The sequence below is a fragment of the Pogona vitticeps genome, chromosome 10 (genome assembly GCF_051106095.1).
Source record: "Pogona vitticeps strain Pit_001003342236 chromosome 10, PviZW2.1, whole genome shotgun sequence".
Taxonomy (NCBI): Eukaryota; Metazoa; Chordata; class Lepidosauria; order Squamata; family Agamidae; genus Pogona; species Pogona vitticeps.
Window position 1 is genome coordinate 23,874,991 of NC_135792.1, and position 26,447 is coordinate 23,901,437.

At 44.2% G+C, this 26,447-nt stretch overlaps 1 protein-coding gene and 1 long non-coding RNA gene across 2 annotated transcripts; both read left to right on the top strand.

The window, feature by feature from the left end:
• Positions 1-126: 126 nt before the first annotated feature.
• PLA2G15 (phospholipase A2 group XV) lies at positions 127-26,107 on the top strand. Its single transcript, XM_020805738.3, has 6 exons — positions 127-374; positions 15,827-15,983; positions 17,632-17,750; positions 19,034-19,132; positions 21,262-21,486; positions 22,157-26,107. Exons 1-6 carry the CDS (start codon positions 248-250, stop codon positions 22,666-22,668), a joined length of 1,239 nt encoding a protein of 412 aa, XP_020661397.3. The 5' UTR covers positions 127-247; the 3' UTR covers positions 22,669-26,107.
• LOC144584426 (uncharacterized) lies at positions 3,283-11,091 on the top strand. The gene is made up of 2 exons (XR_013538657.1): positions 3,283-4,530; positions 10,835-11,091. It is a non-coding gene; the product is annotated as an uncharacterized LOC144584426 (long non-coding RNA).
• Positions 26,108-26,447: the final 340 nt, after the last annotated feature.

The following is a 26,447-nucleotide window of genomic DNA, read 5'->3' on the forward strand; positions in this document are numbered from 1 at the left end:
AAGGAGGAGCGAGGTCAGGGGAGGAGCCGGGCCCTCCGGAACGCCCCTTCCTCACCCCATTGGCTGCCGGGGAGCCGGGGCGCCGCGGATTGGCCGGCCGCTTCCCCTTTATATAAGCGCGGGGCCGCGCGCGAGACGCCTCAGTCTGTTTTGGGCCCCGCGGGTGGAGGGAGGTTGTTGGTGGTCTGGAGCGTCTCTGAGGCGATACCGGGCGAGGGTCGGAGGCCGGGAGGGATGCGCTGAGGCGATGGTCCCTGAGGGCAGCTCGAAGGGGGAGAAGCGGGTCCCGGGGGCTGCCTTCCTGCTCGCCTGGCTCCTCGCCGGCTCCCCTCACGGCGCCCTCGGCCGCTTCCCGGGACCTCCCGTCGTGCTGGGTAAGGGTCGGGGTTTGGCGGTCGTGGGAAATGGGGGACGCGTGTCAAGGGAGCCGTGGGCGCGCGCGCGAGGAGGAGGACGAAGGCCAGGGATGTCCCCTTGTTGGCAGTCCTGGGGGTGTCGATGCAGGTCTCTTGGGGTGGGGGGGTCTTATGGTTGTCTTTTTGGGGGGTCGAGGTGGAAATTGGGGATGGGATCTAGGTTTAAAAGGGGGTCTTATATGGGGCAGGACCTCCCCCCACAAAATGGACCACTTCATCTCTCTCCCCCACCCCCCTTTTGATGGTCGTGCATCCTTTGAAAGACAGAAGAGGAGCAGGAATTAATGGGGGAGATGGACTGTCTTCCATGAGGGGACTCTGTGGGGTGTAGTGGTTAGAGCCCCGTTTCCTCATCGTGTGTGTCTCTTGATTAGAGATGTAAAATTCCCCAAAATTTCCATTCCCCCCCCCCAAAAAAAGGGGGAAACAGCCTTTATTCCCCCAGGAAAAAACATTGGAAATTTCTATTTTTCAGTTGATCTAGTCTAGACAACTTTACGTACGTACAATTTTTTTCTGGGGGGGGGGGGAGACATGTGTTTCCTGTTTTTTTTTTCTTGCAAGAAATGGAAATTTTATGTCTCTTGATTCCGAGAGGGGGGTCACAAAATGTTTTCTGGGTGGGGTGGTGACATCACAAGTCCCCTTATAGGTGCTGTAGTCCTTGTTAAATAATTTGTTCCTTGAATGTTTGGAACCAGATGTTACAATGAGTGTGACTGTAGGAAAAGCAGGTGCTTTGTCTGAGAAAGAAGCCTCTGCTTTCTGAGAAGGCATGGATTTACCCCCAATAAAAATGCCTTTTTAAAAAATGCAGATGTGGCAGGAAGAGGGGGTTGCAGGTTACTTGGCTATAATGAAAGGGGGTTGTGAGTCAATAAAGGTTGGGAATCAGTGGGATGGAATAATGGATGAGGACTTAGGAGGCCTGGGTTCGAATCTGCTCAGCCATGGAAACTCACTGGAGGTGTGGAACTGGTAAAAACACCTTAAGTACCTCATTCAACCTGAGAACCCTACTATGGTTGCTTTAATCAGGTCTGACCTGATGGCACATAACAGCTACGAACAAGTTTGAATTTGCATCGAGGTACCCGCTTTCACAGCTGGACCATCTGAGTCTTGTCTCAACAAGCCCTTATTGCTCCCTGTATTGTGTTGGGGAGCATTGATAGATCATGCAAGATAAAGATCTCCACTTCCCTGTCTAAAAAAGTAGATTTTATTCCAGGAAAGTTCACACCAAAATGCATCTGTTAAAGTGCCGCAGCATTTGGCCTTCTCTTGAAAGCCTTTCAACCTTTCTGCAGTCATCTCTTTTTAACCTTTAAAACAGCTGTTCACCTCTTGGAGGTGTTAATGTCTGCTGTTGAGAACCCCCAAAAATACAAATTTTTCCAAAAACCTGGAAGTGACCCCCGTTTATCTAGACAGGTCACTGTCAGTTTGGTCCTCCACATTTCCAGGTAGAGTAAAATCCTGGAGAACTGGTACTGCCACCAGTCCTGATCTGACGGGGCCACTGGTGTGACATGGTAAGAGACAACGTCCCGTGTATCTTGTACAGCAAATGTGAAGTGGAGCTGCAAATGTTGTCACTTGTGGTGGAGGACATCATGGGCTAGAATGCCTTATCCATGAGCAGAAGGCTGGGAGGTGTGAGTTACAATGGCCCTTTTTGATGGAGGGCCCTTGGGAGCATGGCTTGCAAGGTGATTTCTTGCAAGGTCATTCTAGGCTGGTGGTTGTGTTAGTCTGTAACAAAAGCAGGTAGGTGTTGTGATACAGATAAACAGATGCATTGTGACAGAAGACCTGTTTTGTCAAGGCTTTAATGCATCTTTTTATGTGTGTATGCGCAGGTGTACCTGCATGAATATAGATCTGAATGAAGGTATTTGAAAAATGGTATGGAGAGGCCCTGAAATGTGAGGAGGAGCAATAGGTTTCTAATAGTTGTCTTTACAATTTGACTGTAAGGGTTGATCTATAGAGCCAGAAAAATCTTACATACGTTTGGCCTGGAGCGGTCGGACTCCTTTCTGCCTCTTTCAGCCCTGCTGTTTATGTCATGCATGTAAATAGGATAACATTTCATGCATCTGATAAAGTGGGCTGCGCTTTATTCAAATTCCTGCTTTGAGCGTGGTTATTTCATTTGTACTAGAACAGCTGGAACCTCTTCTGGACAGAACCTGCCCATGTTTTCTTTGAAGTCATGAATTTTTATATGCCACCGCAAGCTTTAACTGCCCTTCAAAACTGGATTCTTGAGGTGAAAGAGAAGTTCATAATAAAAAAAAACAAAGGGTCATTCTTTGCAATCAAAGGACGATTTGTAGAAATGTGGTGTCTGGTTGTGATTGGTTCTCTTTCAGAAATCCAGTCTGGAAACTTCAAATGGGTTTGTGAGATGAGAAAATAACTTGTTCTTAATCTTCATAATGATTCCAAAAAGGCATACTGTACATGCCTATGGAAGGTGAATGCCCTGAGCCTTTTTGAAGTGTTGTCAGTTACTTTTGCAATAGCCTCATCTCTGTCCTCACTATACATCCATTTTGCTATTGATGAAGATTAATTTAGCCTGCCCTATGTCCATTGAGTTCTCCAAACTGTTGCAGCTGTTCTGAATGAGCGCACGGCCAATTTGTAGATTTATAATTGAAAAATACAGTATGCACCTACATGAATCGAAATAAAATTACAAAATTTTATTTTATTTTTTATTTATTTATTTACAATATTTTTTTAGCCGCACCATTGCCAATGGCTTCTGTTGGCAAAACCTGTTTTCTAATTATCACTTCCTAGAATTCTTCCATCTAAAGATCTGCATTAAAGGCATTTTCATTGTTTAGTCGTGGGGGGTGGGGTAATGCTTTGGCAATTAAGCCAGAAGCAGGAATCTGCTGAGATAACAGTCAAAGACGTATCTGCTGATTCTTTATCAGGCTTCAGCTATATGAGAAGTAAATAAGGTTAAATAAGTCATCTGTTAGTAGCTAAACAGATGCCATGGGCTGTCATTGAGTTGCTATATAATCTGTTAAGGGTAAGCGGATGGAAAATAAATGAATATGCTAAACATTCTTATACCAGAGAGGTAGGGACTCCCTGTAAATTGTGTATATCAGAAAGATGGAGTAGCCTCCACAAGGATGTATAATCTCAGCTACTGTTTGTAAATTGGGGGCAAGAAAGTCCAGCAAACCTGCAACTTGATTGAATATGCTTCTGTCTCTCTTCATTCATAGTTTATAAGTTTTAGGATATGGATCTTGAGTTTAATTTAATTGTATGTTACCCAGTTTGGAGTCAAATGGTCAAGAGATAGTTGTGCTAGATTTGGTAGCAATTCATAGCTAGTATGTCAGCTTGATAGCTCAGTGGGTTGGGTATCCAGCTGTGGAGCCAGAGGTTAGGAGTTTAATTCCCACTGTGCCTTCTGGGAAAACAACCAGCCTGTGTGGCCTTGGGCAAGCTGCACAATCCCAGGACACTCCTAGGTGAAGAGAGTCTTAAACCACTTCTGAGTATTCTGTACCTGGAAAACCCTGAGAAGGGTTACCTTAAGTCAGAATTGACTGGATGGCACATAATTATTACGATGTCTTGGAACATTGTTTAGATGTGAGTGTAATTTTCAGAACTTTTTTGGAATAGTGAATGACAAAACATTTAAGTACTGTATAGTTAAGTGCCATACTTAAAGTGGATTAGAAAATAATAAAGTAAATGTTTTTTATTGATGCTGACCTTGTTTGTGCTTTTTTGTCACTGAGCAGTATTGTGTATTTTAGCTTCACTTAATATTTGATGCTGTTATCTATGTTCATTGATGAGGGTTCTATAATCAATTAAAGCTGAAAGTTAATGAACTACACAAACAGAGCTGGTAATATTCTTTGTGTTTTGCTTAAGTTGCTTGGTTTGCAGTCCTGCACACACTGAAGGGGGAAATTAATGATTCACTGCCCGGAGTCTTCGAATGTGTCCTCTTGTCCTCTCCAGACCAAGAGAAAACAGCAACTGAAGTGCTTAAGGACTGGAGTTACTGGCTGTCCCTAGTTGTTGTAGGGTTGTGACATGAGGGCAAGGGCCTGCTTAGAGGGTGTTACATAACAGCACTGATGTTACCTGTCTGTCATGGGTTTGGAGGGAAAGTTCCATCCTATGGGGAGTGGGAGGCGGGACATCAGGAGGAGGGGCTGTACTGTATAAATATGTGATGCCTGTGTGGTGAAGGGGAGATGCTGAGACAGACTGTGAGACACTGGGTTGGGACGAAGCAGCAGCTGGGGAAGAAGAAGCTGTTGTGGGAGTCTGGGTGTCTGACAGGGTACTACTGTGTGTCAGAGTACCAACCTGATAAGTTCAGGTGTCTGTGGGTTAGCCAGAACTGATGGGTTCAGGGTCTGTGCTTTAAGTTAAAGGTTCTAGGTGAACCAAACTGTATGCTTGTGTGTGTGAGAATAAGCCACGTTACTTTATTTTATTCACCTGATTGTTTTATTTACCCTGTTTGTATTTAAAATAAACCTTATTCTTTTGTTGTTTAAAAATCCATCCCTGGTCTGTGTGACTTATTATAGGGAATGGTTGGTGGCAGCTTAGCGTAACTGTGTGACATATCCCAGTAGGTCTGGGTTTGTCACATTGATTGGTGGCAGCGGTGGGATACGACTGGTCCAGTTGTCCAGCGGTCCAGCAAAGCCTTGGCAAGTGTGCCCAGAGCAAGGGGGGTCTAGTCAGGGACAGTCTGAGGCGCGTAGGTAATCTTCTAGGTGTACCTCACGGGGAGGTGCACTAGTAGAAGAACGTGCCAACTGGGGAGACTTAGATTAAGGTGCTCTGAGGCAGCCTGATTTTGGCGGGAAAACGCTGAGGCAAAACTGCGTAGCAACAGTGAGCTAGCTTGCCAGCTGAGAGGCCCAGCAGAGGGGGGTAGGCTCTGACTCGATACTGTTGCAAATTTAGTGCTGAAGAACAGCAGCAATCTCTGGGGAGAGCTGGTTCTGAGGCAAAAAGGAAAAAAGTGGTCGTTTTATTTTGAGGCTTGACTTTTTAAAGCAGCCTGTTCTGAGGGGGGGGTTATGCCCTTGACTCGAAGCCAAGTAGCAGAAATGAGTGAAGTGAAAGACCCCCAGATTGACCAAGGTTCTGAGGAGGAATTTGGCTCAGTGCAAGGTGACAGCACAGGAGAGCAGGACCCAGAACTCAGAAAAATACTCCTAGCCCAACAGCATGAGCTGAGGGTGAGGGAAATGGAGGAAAGATTAGAGAGAGAAAGAAGGGAGGAAAGGGAAAGGCAATTTGAAATGGAGCAAAGGGAAAGAGAGAAACAAAGGCAATTTGAAATAGAGAGATTGGAAAGAGAAGAAAGATTGGAGAGAGAGAAAATGGCGTTTGAATTAAGAAAACTGGAACTGATGAACCAGAACAATAATAACAATAGGGATTCTGAGGGAGGCCAACTGTCTAAAGCTGACCTGAAGAAATTCCCTGTGTACCACAAGGGAGATTGTCCTGAGGTGTTCTTTTCCTTAGTGGAAAGAGCGTTTGTGGACTTCTCAGTGAGGGAAACTGAGAAGATGACCATCATGCGTTCTTTAATCAGTGGTAGCCTGGCTGAGGTTTATGCCGAGATGCCTGAGGAACGGATGAAAGATTTTGCAGAGTTTAAAAAACTGGTGTTCGCAAGACATGGGATAAATGCAGAGCAGCTGAGACAAAGGTTCAGGTCCCTCACCAAGAAGCCAGAACAGACTTTTACCCAAGTGGGGGCCCAATTGGTGAGGCTGCTTGAGAAATGGCTGTCGCAGGAGGGAACAGAGACCTATGAACAGCTTAAAGACTTGATAGCCCTGGAACAGTTCTATTCAGTCCTGCATGGGGAATTGAAATTCCAGGTGAGGGAAAGGAAACCGAAATCTGTGGCAGCAGCCGCAGAGATCGCGGATTTTATCTCCCAAATAAGAAAGCCCTTGGGTGAGGGGAAATCTGTAGGTAAACCCAAAGAAACCTACAGCAAGTACTCTCAGGGACCAGGGAAAAGCCAGCAAGGGGGAGGGGCCCATGGTGAAGGGAAGCCCTCAGGCATGAAACCAAGCCCTCAGAATTTGGAGGGAAAACCCAAACAAGAGGAGAGAGAATCAAAATACACCAGAAAATGCTATTTCTGTCAGGGAAAGGGTCATCTGATCTCAGAGTGTGAGAAATTGAAGCAGCTAAAAGGAATGGTGCCTCAGAATTCTAGTGGGACCAAGCCAAAAGCTGTGTTCTGTGTCCAGAAAGAGCAAGGCTCAGTGTCACAGAGGGAGCCTGTTGCCATAGCTACTCAGTCTGGAACAGCTACCTCTGCTGATCAGGCTGAGGAAAATGGTCCTCTGGTGGAGGTAAAGCGCTGCTTGCTGATAAAAACAGATTCTCAGTTGTTTGAGACAGCAGGGGTGGACGTAGGAATACTTGACCGTCAGTATAGGGGGCTGCGGGACACTTGTTCCCAGGTAACCCTGTGCCATCCAGATATTATTCCCCGGGAGTTTATAATCCCAAATGAGAGCATAAAGGTAGCAGGTATTGAGGGGCAGGTAATCTCTCTGCCAGTAGCAGAGGTACCTGTCAACTTTCAAGGCTGGAGGGGAGATTGGCGGATAGCGATTTCATCGACTCTGCCAGCAGCCGTGCTCGTGGGAAATGACCTGGCTGAACATGTGAAACAGGTGCTAGTGATTACACGCTCACAAGCCACCACAGGGACAGTTCAGGGGGGTAATGATGAGCCAGAGACGGAAGCAGAGGGGAGTTCAGAAGCTGTGGTGGAAACCTTAACCACAGACAGCAGATTTGGACAGGAGCAGAAGGCAGACGCCACTCTCCAAAAGTGTTTTGAACAGGTGACTGACGCCCAGCTAACACCTGAAACCCCAGTGAGATTTCTGGAGAAAAAGGGGATTCTGTATAGAGAGACCCTGAGGAATATCTCAAAAGGGGGAGATGGGATCAGAAGTCAACTGGTGGTACCTGAAAAGTATCGCCCCATGATCTTACAAAGGGGGCACTCTGACCTGTTTGCTGCACACTTAGGGGTCAACAAAACACAGCAGAGAGTCACACAGAATTTCTACTGGCCTGACATAGGGAAGCAGATCAGGGAGTTCTGTAAACAATGCGATGTGTGTCAAAGGCAGGGGAATAACCGCGACAGGACCAAAGCAAAGCTGTGCCCTTTGCCTGTGATTGACACTCCGTTCAAATGCATAGGGGTGGATATTGTGGGACCTTTGCCCAAGGCCACAAAGAGGGGGAACAGGTTCATCCTAACAATTGTGGACCATGCCACAAGGTATCCTGAAGCCATACCCTTGACTAATATTGAAACTAACACAGTGGCAGATGCTTTGGTGGGGTACATGTCCAGGATGGGATTTGCCTCAGAGATAATCACAGATTTGGGCACATCGTTCACGTCAAAGCTCATGAAACGCTTATGGCAAATCTGTGGAATTAAGCACAAGGAAACCACTGCCTATCATCCGGAAAGTAATGGGTTAACTGAGAAGTTCAATGGGACTCTGATGCGCATGATAAGGGCTTACTTGGCAGAGAATCCAAACAATTGGGACCAGAAGCTGCAATCCCTTTTGTTTGCTTATCGATCAGTGCCACAAGCCAGTACCGGGTTCAGTCCATTCGAACTTTTATTTGGGAGAAGGGTGAAAGGGCCCCTTGATTTGATAAAACAAAATTGGGAGCAGATCACCCAGGATGACCCACAAGACGTTGTGACTTACATAGACACCTTGATGAATGACCTAAAGCGAAATCTAGAGCTGGCAGCAGAAAACCTGCAAGCGCAGAAGGTCAAACAGAAAACATGGTATGACCGCAAAGCTAGAGAGAGGCACTTTGACCCAGGGGAGGAAGTGCTTTGGCTTAGGCCCTGCAGAGAGAATAAGCTGCAGCTCAAATGGGCAGGACCATATAGGGTCATTTCCAAGATGTCAGATCTGAACTACCTAATAGAGCAGGAGGAGAACCAAGCAAGGAGGGTGGTTCATGTGAATGCCCTAAAACCCTACTACAGAGGGGAACAGAGGGTTCTATTTGCTATAAAAGCAGCTGAGAGTGAGGAAGCTGAATTACCCTTCTGGGAGGGTAGAGGGGAAGTAAAATACAACCCAGAGGAGGTAAAGATCAGTCCTGCACTCACCCAAGACCAGCAGCAAGAACTAAAAATGCTGCTTAGCAAATATCAACAGGTGTTTTCCAACAAGCCGGGGATAGTGAAGGGAGTGATGCATCGGATCCACACAGGGGATGCACCCCCGCAGGCAGTATCCCCATACCGAGTAACGGGACCCTATAGGGACAAGGTGCGGAAGGAGCTGGACGAGATGCTGAGGGAGAACATAATCGTCCCCTCTTCTAGTCCTTGGTCCTCTCCGATAGTCCTTGTGGACAAGCCTGATGGGAGCATTAGGTTTTGTGTTGATTACAGGAAATTAAACCGTGTAACCACTCCTGATGCCTACCCAATGCCCAGGCTAGACAACCTGATTGAAACCATAGGGGGTTGTCGGTTCATCTCATCATTGGACCTGGTAAAGGGATATTGGCAATTAAGAATTGATCCCAGGGATCAAGAAAAGACTGCCTTTTGCAGCCCTTTTGGTCTCTATGAGTTTCGAGTCCTGAGCTTTGGTCTCAGAAATGCACCAGCCACATTCCAAAGGCTGATGGACCAGACCTTGGTAGGGCTCAGTGACTTTACAGTGGCCTACATTGACGACATAGGGATCTTCAGTAATACCTGGGAAGATCACCTGATACACCTGGAGTTAGTGCTGCAGAGGTTAAGTGCAGCAGGGCTAACAGTAAAGGCCAGCAAGTGTCAGCTGGGTAGCCCAGAAATAAAATACTTGGGTCACATGGTAGGGGGAGGAATGATAAAACCCCTGGAGGCCAAAATAGAAGCTGTTCGTGATTGGCCTAGACCCAACACCAAGAAAAAAGTCAAATCATTTCTTGGGTTGGTGGGCTACTACAGAAAGTTCATCCCGAGGTTTAGCGAGATTGCGGCTCCGCTGACCGATCTGACGAGGAAGAAGGCTGATGACCGCATCCCGTGGACCAGCGACTGTGAGGCGGCGTTCCAGAGGTTGAAGGAGGCGTTAATCAACTATCCTGTCCTGCGTGCTCCAGACTTCGACCGGGAGTTTATCATCTACACCGACGCGTCTAACAGCGGGGTAGGAGCAGTTCTGTGCCAGGAGGATGAGAATGGTGACCAGCATCCGGTGTCCTACCTGAGTAGGAAACTTCAAAAAGGTGAGAGACATTTGGCAACCGTGGAGAAGGAGTGTTTGGCCATAGTCTACGCGATCCAGAAGGCCAAGCCTTACATCTGGGGAAGACATTTTATTCTGTGTACTGACCATTCACCATTGCAATGGTTAAAGACAATGAAAACCCACAATAGCAAACTTATGAGGTGGGCTTTAAACCTACAGGACTATGACTTTGAAGTGAAGGTGGTCAGAGGGTCAGTGAACTGTGTTGCTGACGCCTTATCAAGAAGACCTGAAGAATGAAGACGGCGAAAGAACATGGACTATATGTATATAATGAAAACAAAAAGTTAAAATGTACCTGGTTTTGAATTTGGTTGGTATTAATAAAGGTAAATTGATGTACTGTATATGGTAAAATGTTTAAATGCATATTTGCTATGGTTAACTTGGAGTGTAAGTATATGTAAGTATTATATGGTATGTATAAATGTTGTTGTGTATTTTATGCAGGTTGTTTTTTTGGTGAAAAGCACTTTTAGCTTTCCCCCTACAAAACAACTTTTAAAGAGGGGAGGTGTTACATAACAGCACTGATGTTACCTGTCTGTCATGGGTTTGGAGGGAAAGTTCCATCCTATGGGGAGTGGGAGGCGGGACATCAGGAGGAGGGGCTGTACTGTATAAATATGTGATGCCTGTGTGGTGAAGGGGAGATGCTGAGACAGACTGTGAGACACTGGGTTGGGACGAAGCAGCAGCTGGGGAAGAAGAAGCTGTTGTGGGAGTCTGGGTGTCTGACAGGGTACTACTGTGTGTCAGAGTACCAACCTGATAAGTTCAGGTGTCTGTGGGTTAGCCAGAACTGATGGGTTCAGGGTCTGTGCTTTAAGTTAAAGGTTCTAGGTGAACCAAACTGTATGCTTGTGTGTGTGAGAATAAGCCACGTTACTTTATTTTATTCACCTGATTGCTTTATTTACCCTATTTGTATTTAAAATAAACCTTATTCTTTTGTTGTTTAAAAATCCATCCCTGGTCTGTGTGACTTATTATAGGGAATGGTTGGTGGCAGCTTAGCGTAACTGTGTGACATATCCCAGTAGGTCTGGGTTTGTCACAGAGGGAAAAAAGGTAAATAAAGGGATACATGCTGTAGAGGTGTGTAAAATTCTCCATGACCTAGAGAAGGTGTAGAGAGGACCCCTATTCTCCACATTTCCTTCAGAGTGAGATGGTATGGGGGGGACATTTGAGCCAAAGGGGGGAAAAGTATTTCACACCATGAATATTAAGTTGTGGAATTCACCGGCATAAGCTGATGACAGCTACGATGGATTGCTCTGAAAGAAAATTGGTTAAATTAATGTAGAGTAGGTCTATTGAAAGGGAATTGAATAAATTAATAGGGGGGGATAGTCTACCAGTGTCTCCTTGTGGATATATATTGCTTCCAGAACCAGAGATAATAGACTTGAGTATCAGCTGCTGGGGAGCGTGAGCGGAGGGGTGCATTTGTACTCCTACTATTGGGCTTCCCAAAGTAACTGCGGTGTCCATAGAATAATTTTACAGGGTCTATCAAGCATCAGTTTTATGTTCTTGAAATAAGCCTTTTGTGACGAGCACTCTGGATATTTTTAGACAACCGAGTGGGATGGAAATGACTTGTCTAAAATCAGGGTTTTCATAGTGGTTGTCAAAGAGAGGAAGGCATCCTTTTCCGATGTGGATTTCTCTAACAAGTGCAACAAGATATGGAGAACAAACAGAATGGCTGGCAGTTTTGTCAGGAAGAGGGTGTGAAATTTATAAATATAAGGAGTTCTGCTGCTGTGCAGGAAGACGAAGTCAGAGGCCAGCTCTGATTGGATAGATTCATTGACTTGAAAACTAAGTGAAACGGGTGTACCCTCTAGGATTCCATCTGTGGCATGGTAGACTTTTTGCCTACTACATAAACAACAACAACCAACCTTTTAATTGGGCATATATTTATTTTCTGATGGATGGTCCTTAAATTCATCTCTTATTATATTGAACTATTTATAGTGTTGGCTTCTTAGTTTGTGTTAACCCAAGCATCCAAAATCCTAAATCTTTTTAAGTGTAATTGTGATATGACAGTGCCACATATGTTTGATGCTGGAATTGATATATTGCGATGACCTATGATTTTAAGCAATCAACCAGTAAAGTAGTTTGTGTTACTGAAACTTCCCCTTTGCACAGCACAAGCTACTGTACTGGACAGAGGAGGCTTTTCCATACTGGACTTTGGTCTTGTGATCTTTTCCTCTGAATCTGGTGACAGTAACATGATTAGTCTTCTGTGCTTCACTGGATAGGATAAATCTAAAGCCTGTCAGGGCAATGCACAGCCTGCTTGATTGGGACAGAATGTTACCTAGACTCTTGAAAGAAAGTTGGCTAGACTCTTGAAAGCACACAAGAATTTTCAATTTTTGAGTGATGTTTATCCATACTAATTGATTCAAGATTTGTTCTTATGTAAGTAAATACGTTGTTGACATAGTACGTGAATAAAAATGACCATGGATGTCCTCATTTGGTCCCTAGTGTATCAGTTTGTTGAAAACAAGTACTGTACTGAAATCCAGTAGCAAGTCAAAACTAGAGTACACCTGTTGAATCAGTGGGGATTTGGTGAGTCAACTATTCTATAAGTTCTGTCGACTCAGTGGGCCTACTCTAAATGGGACAGGGGTTAAGCTGCAGTACTCTGCAGTCAAGACTCTGCTCACAACCTGAGTTCGGTCCCAGTGATCTGAGGTAGCCAGCCAGCTTGAGGTTGGCCCGGGTTACTACATTGAGTACTCAGCTCATTGGAGGTGGGGGCAATGCATAGCCGGAGTAAATTGTCCAAGGAACGCTTTAAGTGCTATAAGACAGTATATAAGAAACAGACTTTGCTTTTTGCTTTAGTTGTGCTTTACTACTGGATTTCTGCCATTGTAAAGAAATTTTTTTACTGCATTTCTCTTGATTTAGTCTTATTTGCTTATATCTAAAGGGGCTTGTGCAAATTCATAATATGATGCTTTATAGTCAAAGTTGGTTCATTGCATCATTTTTTGGTTTGTTGCATAGGAAGCATTTGTGCCTACCTTTTTTTTAAGTCTGGCAAATTGGTTTTCTTATGTAGAATTATCTCATTCAGTTAAACCAGTTTTAGGCACTGGCAGTATTATTAGTTTACTCATGTGACCTTCAGAGGGCTCAGAACATCATGTGATTGCCCTCTTCAATCTCATGATAACTTGGACGACTCGTGTGGAGAGTATGAATTCTTGGGCAAAGGCCGTCAGGTAATTTCCATGACTTGTGGCTAAATTAAGCACTTGCGATAAATTAATAAGAAACTTCCCAATTTCTCTGCTTTGAGGAGAGACGTGGTGGTGAAAAGAACAACAACACCGGAAGATTGTGTAAGTTCCTAAGCCAGTGAGATCAAATGTTGAGCAGCGGGGGGGGGGATATTACCCTAGTTAAAAGTTCTAGCCAATTTGCAGACACATTTATTTCAGATTGCTTGTGACCTACATCAAATTTCTCCATGTTTATGGTATATCAGTTTTCTCCAGTCACTGAAACTATGTTTGTATCTCCTGCCCAAATAAGGGCCTTCCTGTCTCCAACATGTGCTGTTGCTCCTTTGTCTGCTTTAAGAGTATTACTAGTAAATCTGTAAAGCCTGAACAGCAGTTATATTGTCCAGACAGATGTGAGAGGAACAAGCATAGATAATAACAGCCATTGTTTCTTTTCTTATCTTATTTAACGACAATGCATAACGATAAAGAACCTTAAACCACTTAGTAGAAGGTCACTGTGTAAGCTGGCTAGTCTCCATCCTTTTAAGAATACACCGGATATACTTGTGGCTTCCCAGTGTTTTCCCAAAAGCTCAAATAGAGCTCACTCTAAGAGATTAACTTCAGTTTTGAGATGCTAGAATCATATTGGGCCAATGTTCTAGGTTTCGCCCTAGGGTATAAATTGCAAGCGTAATGATTCTGCAATGCAGAACCTAGGATTTTGGTATTTGTTCTCCTCCTCCACGTGGCAAATGAATCCACACCCAAAAAGAAATAGGTTCCATGCTTCTTTTTGGATATGATTTAAATCCAGTATCCTTTACTCTGTGTTGACAAGAATGCTCTTTTTGTTTTATTTGTTTACAAACTCTGGGAAGTGTTAGGTTACATTTGCCGTATATTCAACATATTTGATTCCAGGGAAATACAATCTATGGCAGTTTGATTTCCATACCTAGGTGTCTGTTCGTGAACACTTTAAAGAATATTAAATAAGCCCTTCCAATAATTCCAGTCATTTGCGTAACCTCTTTTGGGTAAATATGATGAGTAAAAGTCCATTTCTGTAGCTGGGACTCATTTTTTGCAAAGTTCAAAGACTTGAATAAGCTGACACTACTTCTTCATTCACATCAGAAGCAGTCCAGTGGTGCTTCTGGAGTGGAAGGATGCTGCCGGTTGACAAGGGAAGCCTGAGTATGTTCACTGTCTCCCTGTTTAGTAAGGGCCCTTCCACAATTCCCAGTGAAGCTGCTATCTTGCTTCCATGGCTTCCAATGATGTTTAGCCTTTTCCAGCTGGAAAACAAAGGTTACCTGAATTTTGAGTTCAGAGAGAGAGAGAGAGAGAGTGTGTTCCTATTTTGCAAATGTTATATTTAGTACTGGTTCTAATGCTAGTGTTTGCCTGTATGCACATTTGTATGCCTTTAAAAGGTTAGTTTATAAATTCCAGAGTGATTAACAGTGTTACCTCCAAGATCCTTGGGTTTACTATGCTGCTTGAAAGATTAAGGAATTTATTACATTGTAAGCTGTTGTGGCGCATGCATGCATCTTACCGCTATTGTAAATTCATTAGTCTTTCTAGTGCTTTAGAACTAACTGCTTTTCATGTAGAGTTAGCCAGAATGCCAGGGAAGTAAGTGCCTAGTTCTTCTTGCCAGTTTGTGCTTTAGATCACATTCTTTGGATTGTTTTGAGGATGCTGAAGTGCTCTGCTGCTCCTGGAATAGGAGTGAGTGCATTCTTTTCGGAGTTTTCATTTGAAAAATAAGTAGTTTGTTTTGGATATTAAGAGAACTACTTCGTGGCATAGTAAGGTGGACGTTCCTGGCTTCTCATACGCTGTGAGTTCCATTGAAGAGTCGCGTGGCACTGGATTTCCCTTTGGTTTTCGTATGCATTCATGTACGCATACACAAATCTTTGACCTTCATTGTGCTTGTTTTGGTGCCAGCTTTGCAGAATGCAATTAAAAATTCATTAAGCAGAAGCTGGCTGGAGGTTCTGTGGATCTTCTGAGGCTGTGACTGTTATCAGTTGTGATTGACAAGTACAATTAAATACTAATACCTTTCTAACACTGTTAAATAGATGGCAGGATGCAGCTGCTTTCCAGGAAGAAAACAGGCTAAATCCAATCCAAGCGAAGTCTCTTTAATTGTCTGTAGTGTTGAATGAATAACCATTTTTTAAAAAAGAGGGGTTAGTGTTATACTGTTTGTAAAAAGCTATAACCCAGCATTGGCATTTCATCTTAAGCTGCATTCAGTCTAATTTGAAAAGCTAATAAAATACACTGCATTCATGGCCAATTTTCCATAGCTTTTATGGCTGTTTCAGTTTTTTTTAAAATTTTTTTTAAAAAATTAAATCTATCCAATCTAACAAATGCTGAGCTCTTTTAGCCAGTAGAGATAGTTGCTGTCACATTACTAAGTCAGGTGGAAGAGAAACTGCAGCGTGAAAGCCTTAAAGAGTTTCTTCATTAAATAGAGCACATGATCTTTTATTGAGAAAGATATACAGTGGTGTAAATCACAGAAGCAAATTATTGCTACTTAACGAGTTGTTACTTGTGTCCCTCTTAGCACACCGGCTTCTCCTTTGACTGGAAGGTGGCAGGGAATAAAAAGGGATTTGTTAATTAACAGCAATTCATTAATTCGGTTTATGTCATTGGACTTACTAACCAATCTAGGGAAGGCAGTGGGTGCGTATAAATGAGCAAAATCAATAGATTCTGATGTGACACCGTTTCCTCTGTATCATTTCAGTGCCTGGAGATTTGGGTAACCAGCTGGAAGCAAAGTTGGACAAACCGTCTGTGGTGCACTATCTTTGCTCCAAGAAGACAGACAGCTACTTCACTTTGTGGCTGAACTTAGAACTGCTGCTTCCGGTGATCATTGACTGCTGGATAGATAATATCAGGTCAGGCTGCAACCGCGTTCAGATGACTTGTTCCCGGTTGAAAACTTTACATTTTAACTCCTTATATCTTTCCTTGTGTAGCAACAGGCATTGAAATCATGGTAACAAATATATGCTTAACAATTGGTGGATTCCAGCGGGCAGATCTGAGTTCAAATCATGGCTCAGTTGTTGACTCATTTTTTAGTCTGGACGACTGCCGTGAATGACACTGTGAGTTTGTTGCTTGTTAGCAACAGGCACACATGGCAAAAAGTTTCATTTGGCACATACTTTTTATGGCTGATTGATTTTTTTTTTTAAAAAATTAAATCTATCTGATGTAACAAATGGGCGTCATGTGCAAATTGCTCGGATTCACAGTATTTTCTACATCAGAATTGGTTCACTCTGACATCTGGTCTTGCATGAATCACACTTTACTTAGTGGCTACTGCTTCAAATGTCAAATGGGAATTGATCTGCATTACAGAAGACAGATAAGATAAAGGCTGCATAATATGCATAATTGATAAATAATTATTTTAGAATAGAGTTTCAGAGAAAATCGATCAGACGATGATTCAATGCACATACTTTATTCCAGTGTCCCTCAGAGTATACCACTGCTTGAAATCCTCCTGGCTTGTCTTCCAAAGTTTGTGAGCAGAAATCACAGTTCAGTATTGTATCTGAATCGATCAGGTGTAAGAGAAAGTACTAGTTTGAAATTGAGGGGCACATGTCCATGAAATAGGTTCTGATCAAGAAAGGTATCTTTCTGCCTTGGAGAATAAATTGCTCACAAATAACATGAATGAATCGTTTACACTGACTATTGTCAAGTGGCTTTGAGGACTCCACGGGTTACTCAACCTACATTGTGCCCTTTAAGAGCTTAATTGCTGTCTTCCTTGCCTGTTGGAATCTTGGCTGTGCACGAATGAAAAGAGTTGTCATGTAGACATGGAAGTCTTCAAAAGAGCAAACACTACAAAATGATATACAGGAGGTGACGGTGTAACCCCTTTCTTCTTGAAAAGCAAAAAGGCAGGCCAGTAGCACTTGTGCAAACAGGTCATTGGCTCACATGTCCTCTCTTATCTACCAGAATGCTTAAAGCCGAGTCATGATGATCTCCGTTACCTACCACAGAAATATGTTATGTCAGTGAATCAGAACTGATGAAATGCTGACAGCTTAAGGCAAACCACTGTTCCTTTTCCTTTCTGTTGCAAAGAGTGGAGGCAGAATTTTAGTGGTCAAGGAAACTTGCCTGGCAGCTATAATGAGACAAATGGTTGCTTCTCAATAAGCTTCTATAATTACTAGGTTTGGCGTTTTCAAACAGGGCTTTGTAACTAAGTGGATGTGCCTTTTAGGCTATCTTACCCTGCTACCTATAATGGGAGCTTCGTCGGATAGCCTAATTCAAGTTATCTTTCAGCATCGAAACTTTTTGTTATAGCTTGAAGCAAACGGCTTCTGATATTGAAGATCCATGCTGTCTCTTCGTTTTTATTTAATTGGACTGTGAAAACAGAAATTGGAGAAGTTTTCAAATTCTTATTTATTGTCCGTCCTTTAAACACCGGATAATTATAGATATATTATATTGGTGAATGTTACTTACATTGACATGTCTGTTGATGTTGCTTTTTCTGCCTAGGCTGGTTTACAATCGAACTAGTGGAACGACCGGGCCCCCCATTGGGGTTGATATCAGGGTCCCTGGATTTGGGCATACGTTTCCTTTGGAGTTTCTTGACCCTAGTAAAAGAAGTGTTGGTATGTGTTTCTAATCCCCTATGCAAGCACATCAGGCAAAATCCAAAGAAACGAAATGAGACCACCAGACAAAAGGATGTGGCACCTTAAAGACAAACGATTACATTTGAATGTGAGCTGCTCATGTTAAAATATAATAGTTTTAAAGGTGCCACATGTTTTTGTCTTGTTCTGTTTCTTTGGATTTTGCCATATATTAATACTTTTTGTGTTGCTTTTTGTAAGCATCTTACTTAGATTCTACTGGGATTTACAGAGAAAATCAAAAACTGGGGAGCTTCTGAAAGGTCTGTGATGGAGAGAAGCCACCCTTGTCTGATTATGTAACACAGCTTGGAATGTTACATTTTAAAAGGAACTTGTGTTACCTGTTGCTTCTCAGTACCTAGGCCACCATTGTCCTTACCAGTGCTTAAAATAAGTAGTCTCCAAATATTCTTTGTAATGCGGTATTGAGTCTGTTCTGTACTATTAATGCTTTGTCTCGTGCCAATAAGCACTGAAGAGGGATTCATTGGCTGGAATCCTATTCCTAGCGTAAGCCGAATTGTAGCTTTCAGTCCGACACGTGGGTGCCCCCCAGAATCACAGGAGAGGCACTTCACTTACCAGGGAAGACAGACAGAAAGTCACAGTTTGACTTACCCATTGGCTGAAAAGGTGTCCATAGGGTTAATTAATGCATAAACTTATTCACAGTAGAACTGTTTTGATAATAATCCTTTTAAGTATTAGACTGCGGACTTAAAGAGTTACATAGGAGAATTCTAATCCTTTGTGACTTTGAGTTAATGTTGACTGGGGAAATCTGACAGTGCAGACTGGCCCGCCCACTTCACGCATCTCGGTGCCACCAGCGTCCCACTCGTCCCACCAATTACAGAAGTCACTCCACCGTCTCCTGGCTCGGCTAGCCACTCAGAATCCATGCGAGGAGACCTGTCCTCCCTCCTCCCCCTCCGCCTGGAGTGGCCAGCCAAGCTGGGAGATGGAGGAGCTACTTTTTGCAGTTGGCAGGAAGACGGGACTCTGGCCATACGGGGATGCAGGAGTGGACAGGCCGGTTCTGGGGGCAGGACCTATATCAAGCACAGCTGGGACAGGGATATTCGTATTCGTTCATGAATATCCCTATCTCTACTTGCAACACCGTGATATAAGCACCTGTACTTCCGTCCCAGTCTATTAGAGTGGAGTCACAAAGGCCCTGAATGTGTGAGATCAGTCTGTGCAAAGGGAGTGTTCTCATATCATTGTTGTTCAGTTTCTCTTTTCATCCTCAGGTACCTACTTCTACACACTGGTTCAGAGTCTGGTAGATCTGGGCTATCAACGGGATGTGGACATTAGAGGAGCTCCTTACGATTGGCGGAAGGCACCAAGTAAGGAAAACTTGGTTATGGAGACCAGGATTCTGTGCCGGGATGAGAACTGATCATGTGGTTTGAAAAATTGCACTTAAATGGTGGCTTATGCAAACATTTAGGATCTGACTGTTATTCCATGCAGATTAACCCTTTTTCCCCTCAGCGTTCCCAAGCACCGAGGGGTATGTTTTGCAGAAGTCAGATGAGGAAGTTAAGACTGTGTTTCCCTTTCAGTGATCAATCACCAAATATGAAATTGAGGCTAGCTCTGGGCTTGAAGGAGAACCTTCCCTACATAAGTGCTAAACGTTTCATCTAGTTGTTTCCATTCACCCTGGGGAAAAAAATATTTGGCAAGAAATAAAAGTCTACCAAAACTTTAAAAGTTTTCGTCTGTTGATTTGATACTGAGACTTCAGAGGTTACCATTTTCCTTGATACTGTTTTAAAGAGACAGTATCCCTGGTAAGACACCAGGAAGCAGATTTTCCTGAAGGCAAGGCTATCGTTCCCCTCAGGCTAGGCCATGTTTTAAGATCCTTCTTAATGGCCAGAATATGCGTATCTTCTCATTGCACTTGATTTTGTGGCCAGAATCATGCTGCATTGGCCCTATAAATACACGTTCTGAGTTTTTGTGTGCTGCAACGCTGATTTGAAACTGGCCTTAGAAAATTCTCTTTTCATGTGCTGAGAGAATGGCCCTCTTATCTAGGCTGGGGCTTGGTCCCCATTCAAGGCAATGGCCCTTAAAGAGATGAGGATTTTTTCCCCCTCCTCTATAATCCTCCTGACTCAAAATATTTTAAAGCACATAATTGCTGTCTCAGGGCAGGAAGGAGAACACAGAATACTTAAAGCTGCCTTATTTGAGTGCAGAGTGTTTATCTGTTTAATAGAGTGTTGGTATGCGGTGGATGATCAGGTCTGTAACTGTGTCTCAGTCGTGGGCTTTTCGCTTCGCCTGCTGCTCAACTGGGAAGTGTCAGGGATTCAGCTTCTGCATGTAATGCTTGTGCTCTCAGCACTGAGTTCTGGTATTTACTCAAAGGGCAGGGCCTCTCCTTTGATGCTGTCTGTCTCCCCATCCCTCTTAAGGGGGAAAGCTCATAAGGACCCTCGAAGGTTAAATATCTTTCTTTTAAACAGGGTACATATATTTCTATCGACAGATCACTTGCACAGTTTTTGTTGGTGGGCTCCTGTATTTGACAGGCTAGTCTGTTCTTTTTTTTCTTTTGGTTTCTGAATGTTTTGAATTCATATATAGTGTATATAAAAACCCTGCTTTACTCCTTAAAGTAAAGGAGGTAGCTTTAAACTCCGAGGTAGCTTACAACATTGAAATATAATATAGTGTTTTATTTTCATCCACGCTGCTCATGTATGTAAACTACCTGGAGAGACAAAGAGAGAGAGAGAACTTCTGCAGTCGACCCCCTCTCTCTAAATGGAACGTGTTCCTGCTTTTGCACGGCTCTCTTCTCTTTTCTCAGTGAAGCGCTGGTTCCAGGACTCATGTTTTGAGAAAAAGGGGAAGATGGAACTAGTTTCACCTTTAGAAGGATTCTGTCTCTGCACAAAAGCTACCCAATATTTCTAGGAATATAACATTCTTTTTTAATTCAAATTTTATTAATTTTCAATTTTTTTTTAAAAAACTACAACAAATATACAAAACACTGCTTAACATATCAAGAAAGGCAACATTTTTGGAAGTCTGCACAGATGTTCCTGCTGGCTGTAACTCCTTTGCTGTGTTGCAGCTAGTTGTCACCTGATAGTTAAATAGTTACAGGAGTGTTTCGGGACAGGTCATGGTAACATTTATGCTTTGCAGAGCTCAGATGTTGCAACAAGCCAGTTTGCTCCTGCCGGCCCATGTTGGAATTCTGGAGTAACAGGTGTTGATAAAAAGAGTATTATTAAAATAAATTAAAATAATTCCATGTCAGTTGAAAGGTGGCGCTTCTCAGTGGGGTTCCTTCACCAAATTCCACCGCCGGTCATTGAGTGTGAACGGAATCAAGTTAATGAACCCCATTCTGTGGCAAGTTGAGATAAATGTTCAAAGTAAAATAACACGGGGATTCTAAATGGCTTGTTCAGTGAACGGAATAAATTCTTTTTCTTGATTCTTGTAGACGAGAACGAAGAGTACTTTGTCGACCTCCGGAAGCTGATCGAGGTGATGTACGAAGAATACGGCGAGCCAGTGGTGTTAATTGCTCACAGCATGGGGAATATGTACACACTTTACTTCCTCAGACAGCAGTCCCAAGAATGGAAGGACAGATACATACGGGACTTCGTGTCGCTGGGCGCCCCGTGGGGCGGAGTGGCTAAAACCCTCCGAGTTCTAGCATCAGGTAGGTGGGTCTCGTGGACAGAAGGAGGGAGCGCATGAGCATTGTGTAACTTGAGTGTATTATCAGTGCCTAGAGAAGCTTAATCCCAAAAGGAGGAAGTTGTTTGTGTTCTTGGTACTGTGCCTCTTGGAGGATTTCAAGGTGGGACAGAAGCTTTAGCAGATGCAAAATACAGGGGCCAGATTTCGGCCGTTCAAAGGTGTGGTCCCATCTCCCCGATTCTGGCACGTCTCCATTGGCTCCCTGTAGGCTTCCGTGCCAAATTCAGAGGGCTGGTATTGACCTGTAAAGCCCTTAAGAGGCCCACAATTCCTTTTCTGGGCGACATAGTGGCTGATGTTCCCATTGTGAGTTAGGTGGTGGTAGCGCTTTTGCAGCTCTTAGCAGGTTTCCTTCTACATTCATATGTTCTCGTTATACGTTGTTTCTAAATCCAGTAGATACACATAAGAAACTTATTATTCTCCAACCAGCCCTTTGGGTGGTTTGTGATATAATTCTTCTCTGAAAGCCATTAGTTTCATTTCCACTTCTTACAAATCAAGTCAGCCATAGATGTGTTGCCTTTTCTGCATAGACCCCTAAGCCTACATAGCTCGGACCCTCTTCAAACTCTTTGTGTTTTTAATGTGTTGACAACTCATAATGATTAACACTTTTAACGCCTCAGGCGACAACAACCGAATCCCGGTCATCAGCTCCTTCAAGATCCGAGACCAGCAGCGCTCGGCCGTTTCAACCAACTGGTTGCTCCCTTACAACTACACGTGGTCCCCAGACAAGATTTTCGTCAGCACGCCGTCCGCCAACTATACTCTCCAGGATTACCGCAAGTTCTACGCCGACATTGGCTTTGAGGATGGCTGGCTCATGAGAAAAGAAACCGAGGCCTTGGTCTACGAGATGACGCCTCCGGGGGTGCGCATACACTGCCTTTATGGCTCCGGGGTGGAAACGCCGGACTCGTTCTTCTACGACGTCTTCCCGGACAAGGAGCCCAAGATTTTTTACAGCGATGGCGACGGGACCGTGAACTTGCAGAGTGCCTTGCAGTGCCAGAAGTGGGTGGGTTGGCAGAAACAGCCGGTGTTGCTCTACGAGCTGCCCCGAAGTGAACACATAGAAATGCTCTATGATCCCCTAACCATTTCCTACGTTAAAAAGGTCCTCTTTGGCTCATGACCTGTTGGAGAGCATCCTTTTTTTGGCTCCATAACTTTGGAAGGCGAGGGGAAGGAAAGAAGGTTGTCCTGGACCCCTCTTTTGAAAGCCTATTTATTTGGCTCGTTGGAAATCTGTTTCAATGTCAGTTCCTGATCATTTGTCTCTGAGTAGTGCTCCTAATGCACGGTAGGGTCTTACACCCAAAAGGCTTGTGCTGTCTTCATCTCCAGCGTCTAGTGGCCGTCGGTGTCATGAATGAGTTAACTTTTCTTTATTCTCTGAGGTGAGGGGAGAGGGAGCTTTCTCTTTCCAGATCTATTGAGCTGTAGGATTAAGGAGAGAACATCAGGGCGTCTGTTCTGAAAGGTCACACAAGCTGAACAGCTCCCGTTTGTAGAAGCTGACATTTACTGAAGTCTCAGCATCATCATCAGCTACGCACAGAGACAGCAGGCGGGCTGAAATCCTCTTGCACGCGGCATAACATGCAGTCACCTGTGGAGTCCACAGGGCGTTTCTGCCCAGACAGTCCGCATTGTGTGCCCGGCTGTCCAATAGGTTGCGTGATGGCATCTCTGGAACTGCTGGCTGGACGTGGCTTCCACTTCGGTATAAATTTTGCACCCGCTCGTGCAACTTCAAGTTGAACTGATGTAGCCACAGAGTAGGGTTAAATACTCGGACGTTGTGATTCAGCCAGACTTATTTGTTCCTCCGGAAGGTCTCGGAGTCTCTGATAAGTTTTTATAAGACTCCTTTGCATCTCTCCGTTTGGTTTTTTTTTCTTTTTCTCAGTGAGATGGAGTTGAAAACTCTGAAGGCAGGAAAACGTTCACAGCCTTCCACTGGATTGTAGTTGTAAACCCCAGCGGCTGCCCTTGTGGTCTCTGAGTGGGTATCCTCAGAATCAGTTGTCTGCCTCCAGAATGCTTGACAGCCTCTTCCGTTGCTCAAAGACTCGACACCAGTCATCTCTGGGTCTGTTCCTCCTGTGATTTGGAGAGACCTCCTAGCAGCCCCTTACCTGTTAGACCCCAGCCAATCTGATTTTGTCCCAGCCAGAGTTAAATGAGGTTTTTAAAATTAAAGTTGTGGTTTTGCCTGCTGGTCAAAGTAGACACAGACAGTTAACCTTCATGCGGTGTTCGAGTCCACTTTCCTTCCTGCATAACCCCCTTCCAGTTTTTACTGACCTCCTTGTCCACTGTGGTGGAGATCAGGTCTTCTTCCTTATAGTGAAACAATGGGATAGAAGACTGCTAGTGCTCCTGATTCAGTAGTTACAGGAAGTGCCCTGCAATCAGGCAGGTCCCTTCTTGAGCAAGGATGTTCCACGAGATGGAGTAGGCAGGAAGACTTCTTCTGCTTTCCCTTTAACTGTAGTTCTAAGCATCAGTGGGCAAGGTATGGGGCCACCCTCATCATCTCTTGTCAGTCTTCGGGCCAAGCCTGGGACAGACAACTTGTGAGAGCCAGTGGGTTGCAGAGTTTGCACATCCTGCTACTGGCATACAGGGGCTGCCCCCTGTGTTCAGCAGAGCAGGAAAAAGATGTCCAGCCATTATATTTTTATTTTACAGTGGTGCCTCGCAAGACAAACACCTCACAGGATGAAAAACCCACAAGATGAATGTTTTTTTGTGATTGCTGTGGTGCCTCACAAGACAGCTTCTTCTATGGCCGTGCTACAAATGTTTTTTGTAAGACCGATGCCTCGCAAGATGAATGGATATATTTTGTCTTGCGAGGTTCCCATAGGAATTGCAATGCATTCCTATGGGAAACTGCTTTTCGCAAGATAATTTCGCAAGATGACACTTTCGCAAGACAGCGCTACTCGTGGAATGAATTACATTTGTCTTGCGATGCACCACTGTACTTTATTTAAAATACGTTTACCTCTCCTTTCTCCTTGAAATGGACCCAAGGCAGCTTATTGCCATGAAAGGCAATCTTTAAAGTTGAAAACCATGAGTAGACAACGGTGGTTAACATCATTAAAAGACAATATTTAAAATTATGAACAAGGAATGAGGAGGCATCTTGCATCATTTAAAAACAGGCAATATTAAGGCAAAGATCAACAAAAATTGAAGTCACTGAGAAGTGGAAAAGACAAAATTGGCAAACACTGCTACTAAAACCCCAGTCAAGGTATTCATGCGTAACTGTCTAAAAATTGCACACAGGTAGCTGGGAAGGCTTGCCTGAAGATAAAGGTCTTCGGCTGCTTACAGAAGGATAGCAGAAATGGGGGCTTCCTGTGGGAGGGAGTTCCAGAGTCTCTGGGAGGAGTGACAGAGGAGGCCCTTTCCTGAGTCTCCCCACCCAGCGCACATGGGAGGGTGGTGGGACCGAGAGAAAGGCCTGTCCTGATGATCTTACACGGCAGGTAAACTGCCCTACCTTGCATTCAACATACTCTCAGGCAAAGGTTGAGACCTCCGACGAAACCTTGGAGAGAACAAAACCAGAGAGGTTGTTTCAATCAGCAACTCTATAGGAGTGCATGGGAACGGGAGCGCGTTGAGCTTGGTGCCAAAATGTTCCAGGTGAGACTCTGACTCTTGGTCAAAGTGACCCAGAAATCTGAACTTTATTCTGAGTAAATTCTGCTAACCATGGCCTTCCCTAGGCAGAAGGGTGGGTGCTGGAACTCGGACGCTCTGTCCCTGATCTGTGGATGTCTTTCTGGCTAGACATATAAGACCCAGTCAGATCTGCCATGGTGGTGGCTCTTAATACGAAATTACTTTTCACCGTTATGAGTCTTTCTCTCTCAAGCTGTAAACATATCCAAAGCTTAACATGGTGCATTAATGCAGTAGCTTTAAGATAACAATGGCCCTTGAAAAGTGTGGTTTGAGTAGAAAGTATTTTTCCTTTTAGGACCTACAGTGTTCATTTTATTTCCTTTGGGGAGGGTGGCCTGCCATTAATAAACGTAAGGTCGCTGGTAAACACGGGGGGTACAGTATTAACAGAAGCCTCTGAAAGCATCCACCAGATTTCTTCCCAGATGTTTTTCAAGAACCAAAATGTTTTACGGACCAAATGTACTCAGCACATCTGGCACAAGAAAACGCTGGATGGGACTTCAGCCTTTTTAGGGGACTGGGTGTGAAAATATTGATGCTGCTGCAAGTTTTCAGAGTCACTGTGTGATCTCTGCCAGGAGGGGTAGATCTCACCACTGAGCAATAAGTGCAAAGGCGTTTGCAAGCCAAAGTAGCGAATTCCTGCCGTGAAGATCGTTTGTGAAGTACATCGTGTTTAAGATGTTCAGATATTCAGGGACTGAGCAATTACTTTGCTTTTCTCTGCTTTAACAGTATTTTGTATAGAACACCGCCTGTCGAAGGCTTATTGGTTTTATAAGCACCTTTCTCTTTGTCTCTAAATACGTTGAGTAGGGTTTTTGCATATTTGATTGTCATAATAAAGTTGATCAATTGCTGCTGGTTTCCTGCTTTATTACAGTAGCCCTTCTGTTTTGTGGCTTTCAAAGGTGTTATTGGAAGTTGAGTGACATTGTACAAGGACTGGAGATGGGCACCATCGGCATAGTTCTTGTTGCGCCAATCCAGGAAGCAACCCAGCTGGTGCTTCACAGCTGAGCACTGTGGCGAGGAGGCGGGATGACCAGTCCTGCCCGCTCTGCTGCTGAGTGGTCGACTGTGTGGGGAGGCAGGGAAGCCCCAGCCTGGCTACTTCTCCAATTGGTGCAACTCAAATGATGACAGCCCCGTGCACTGCGAGGTGAACACTAAGTGGACCGACGGGATCCTAGTAGGGTC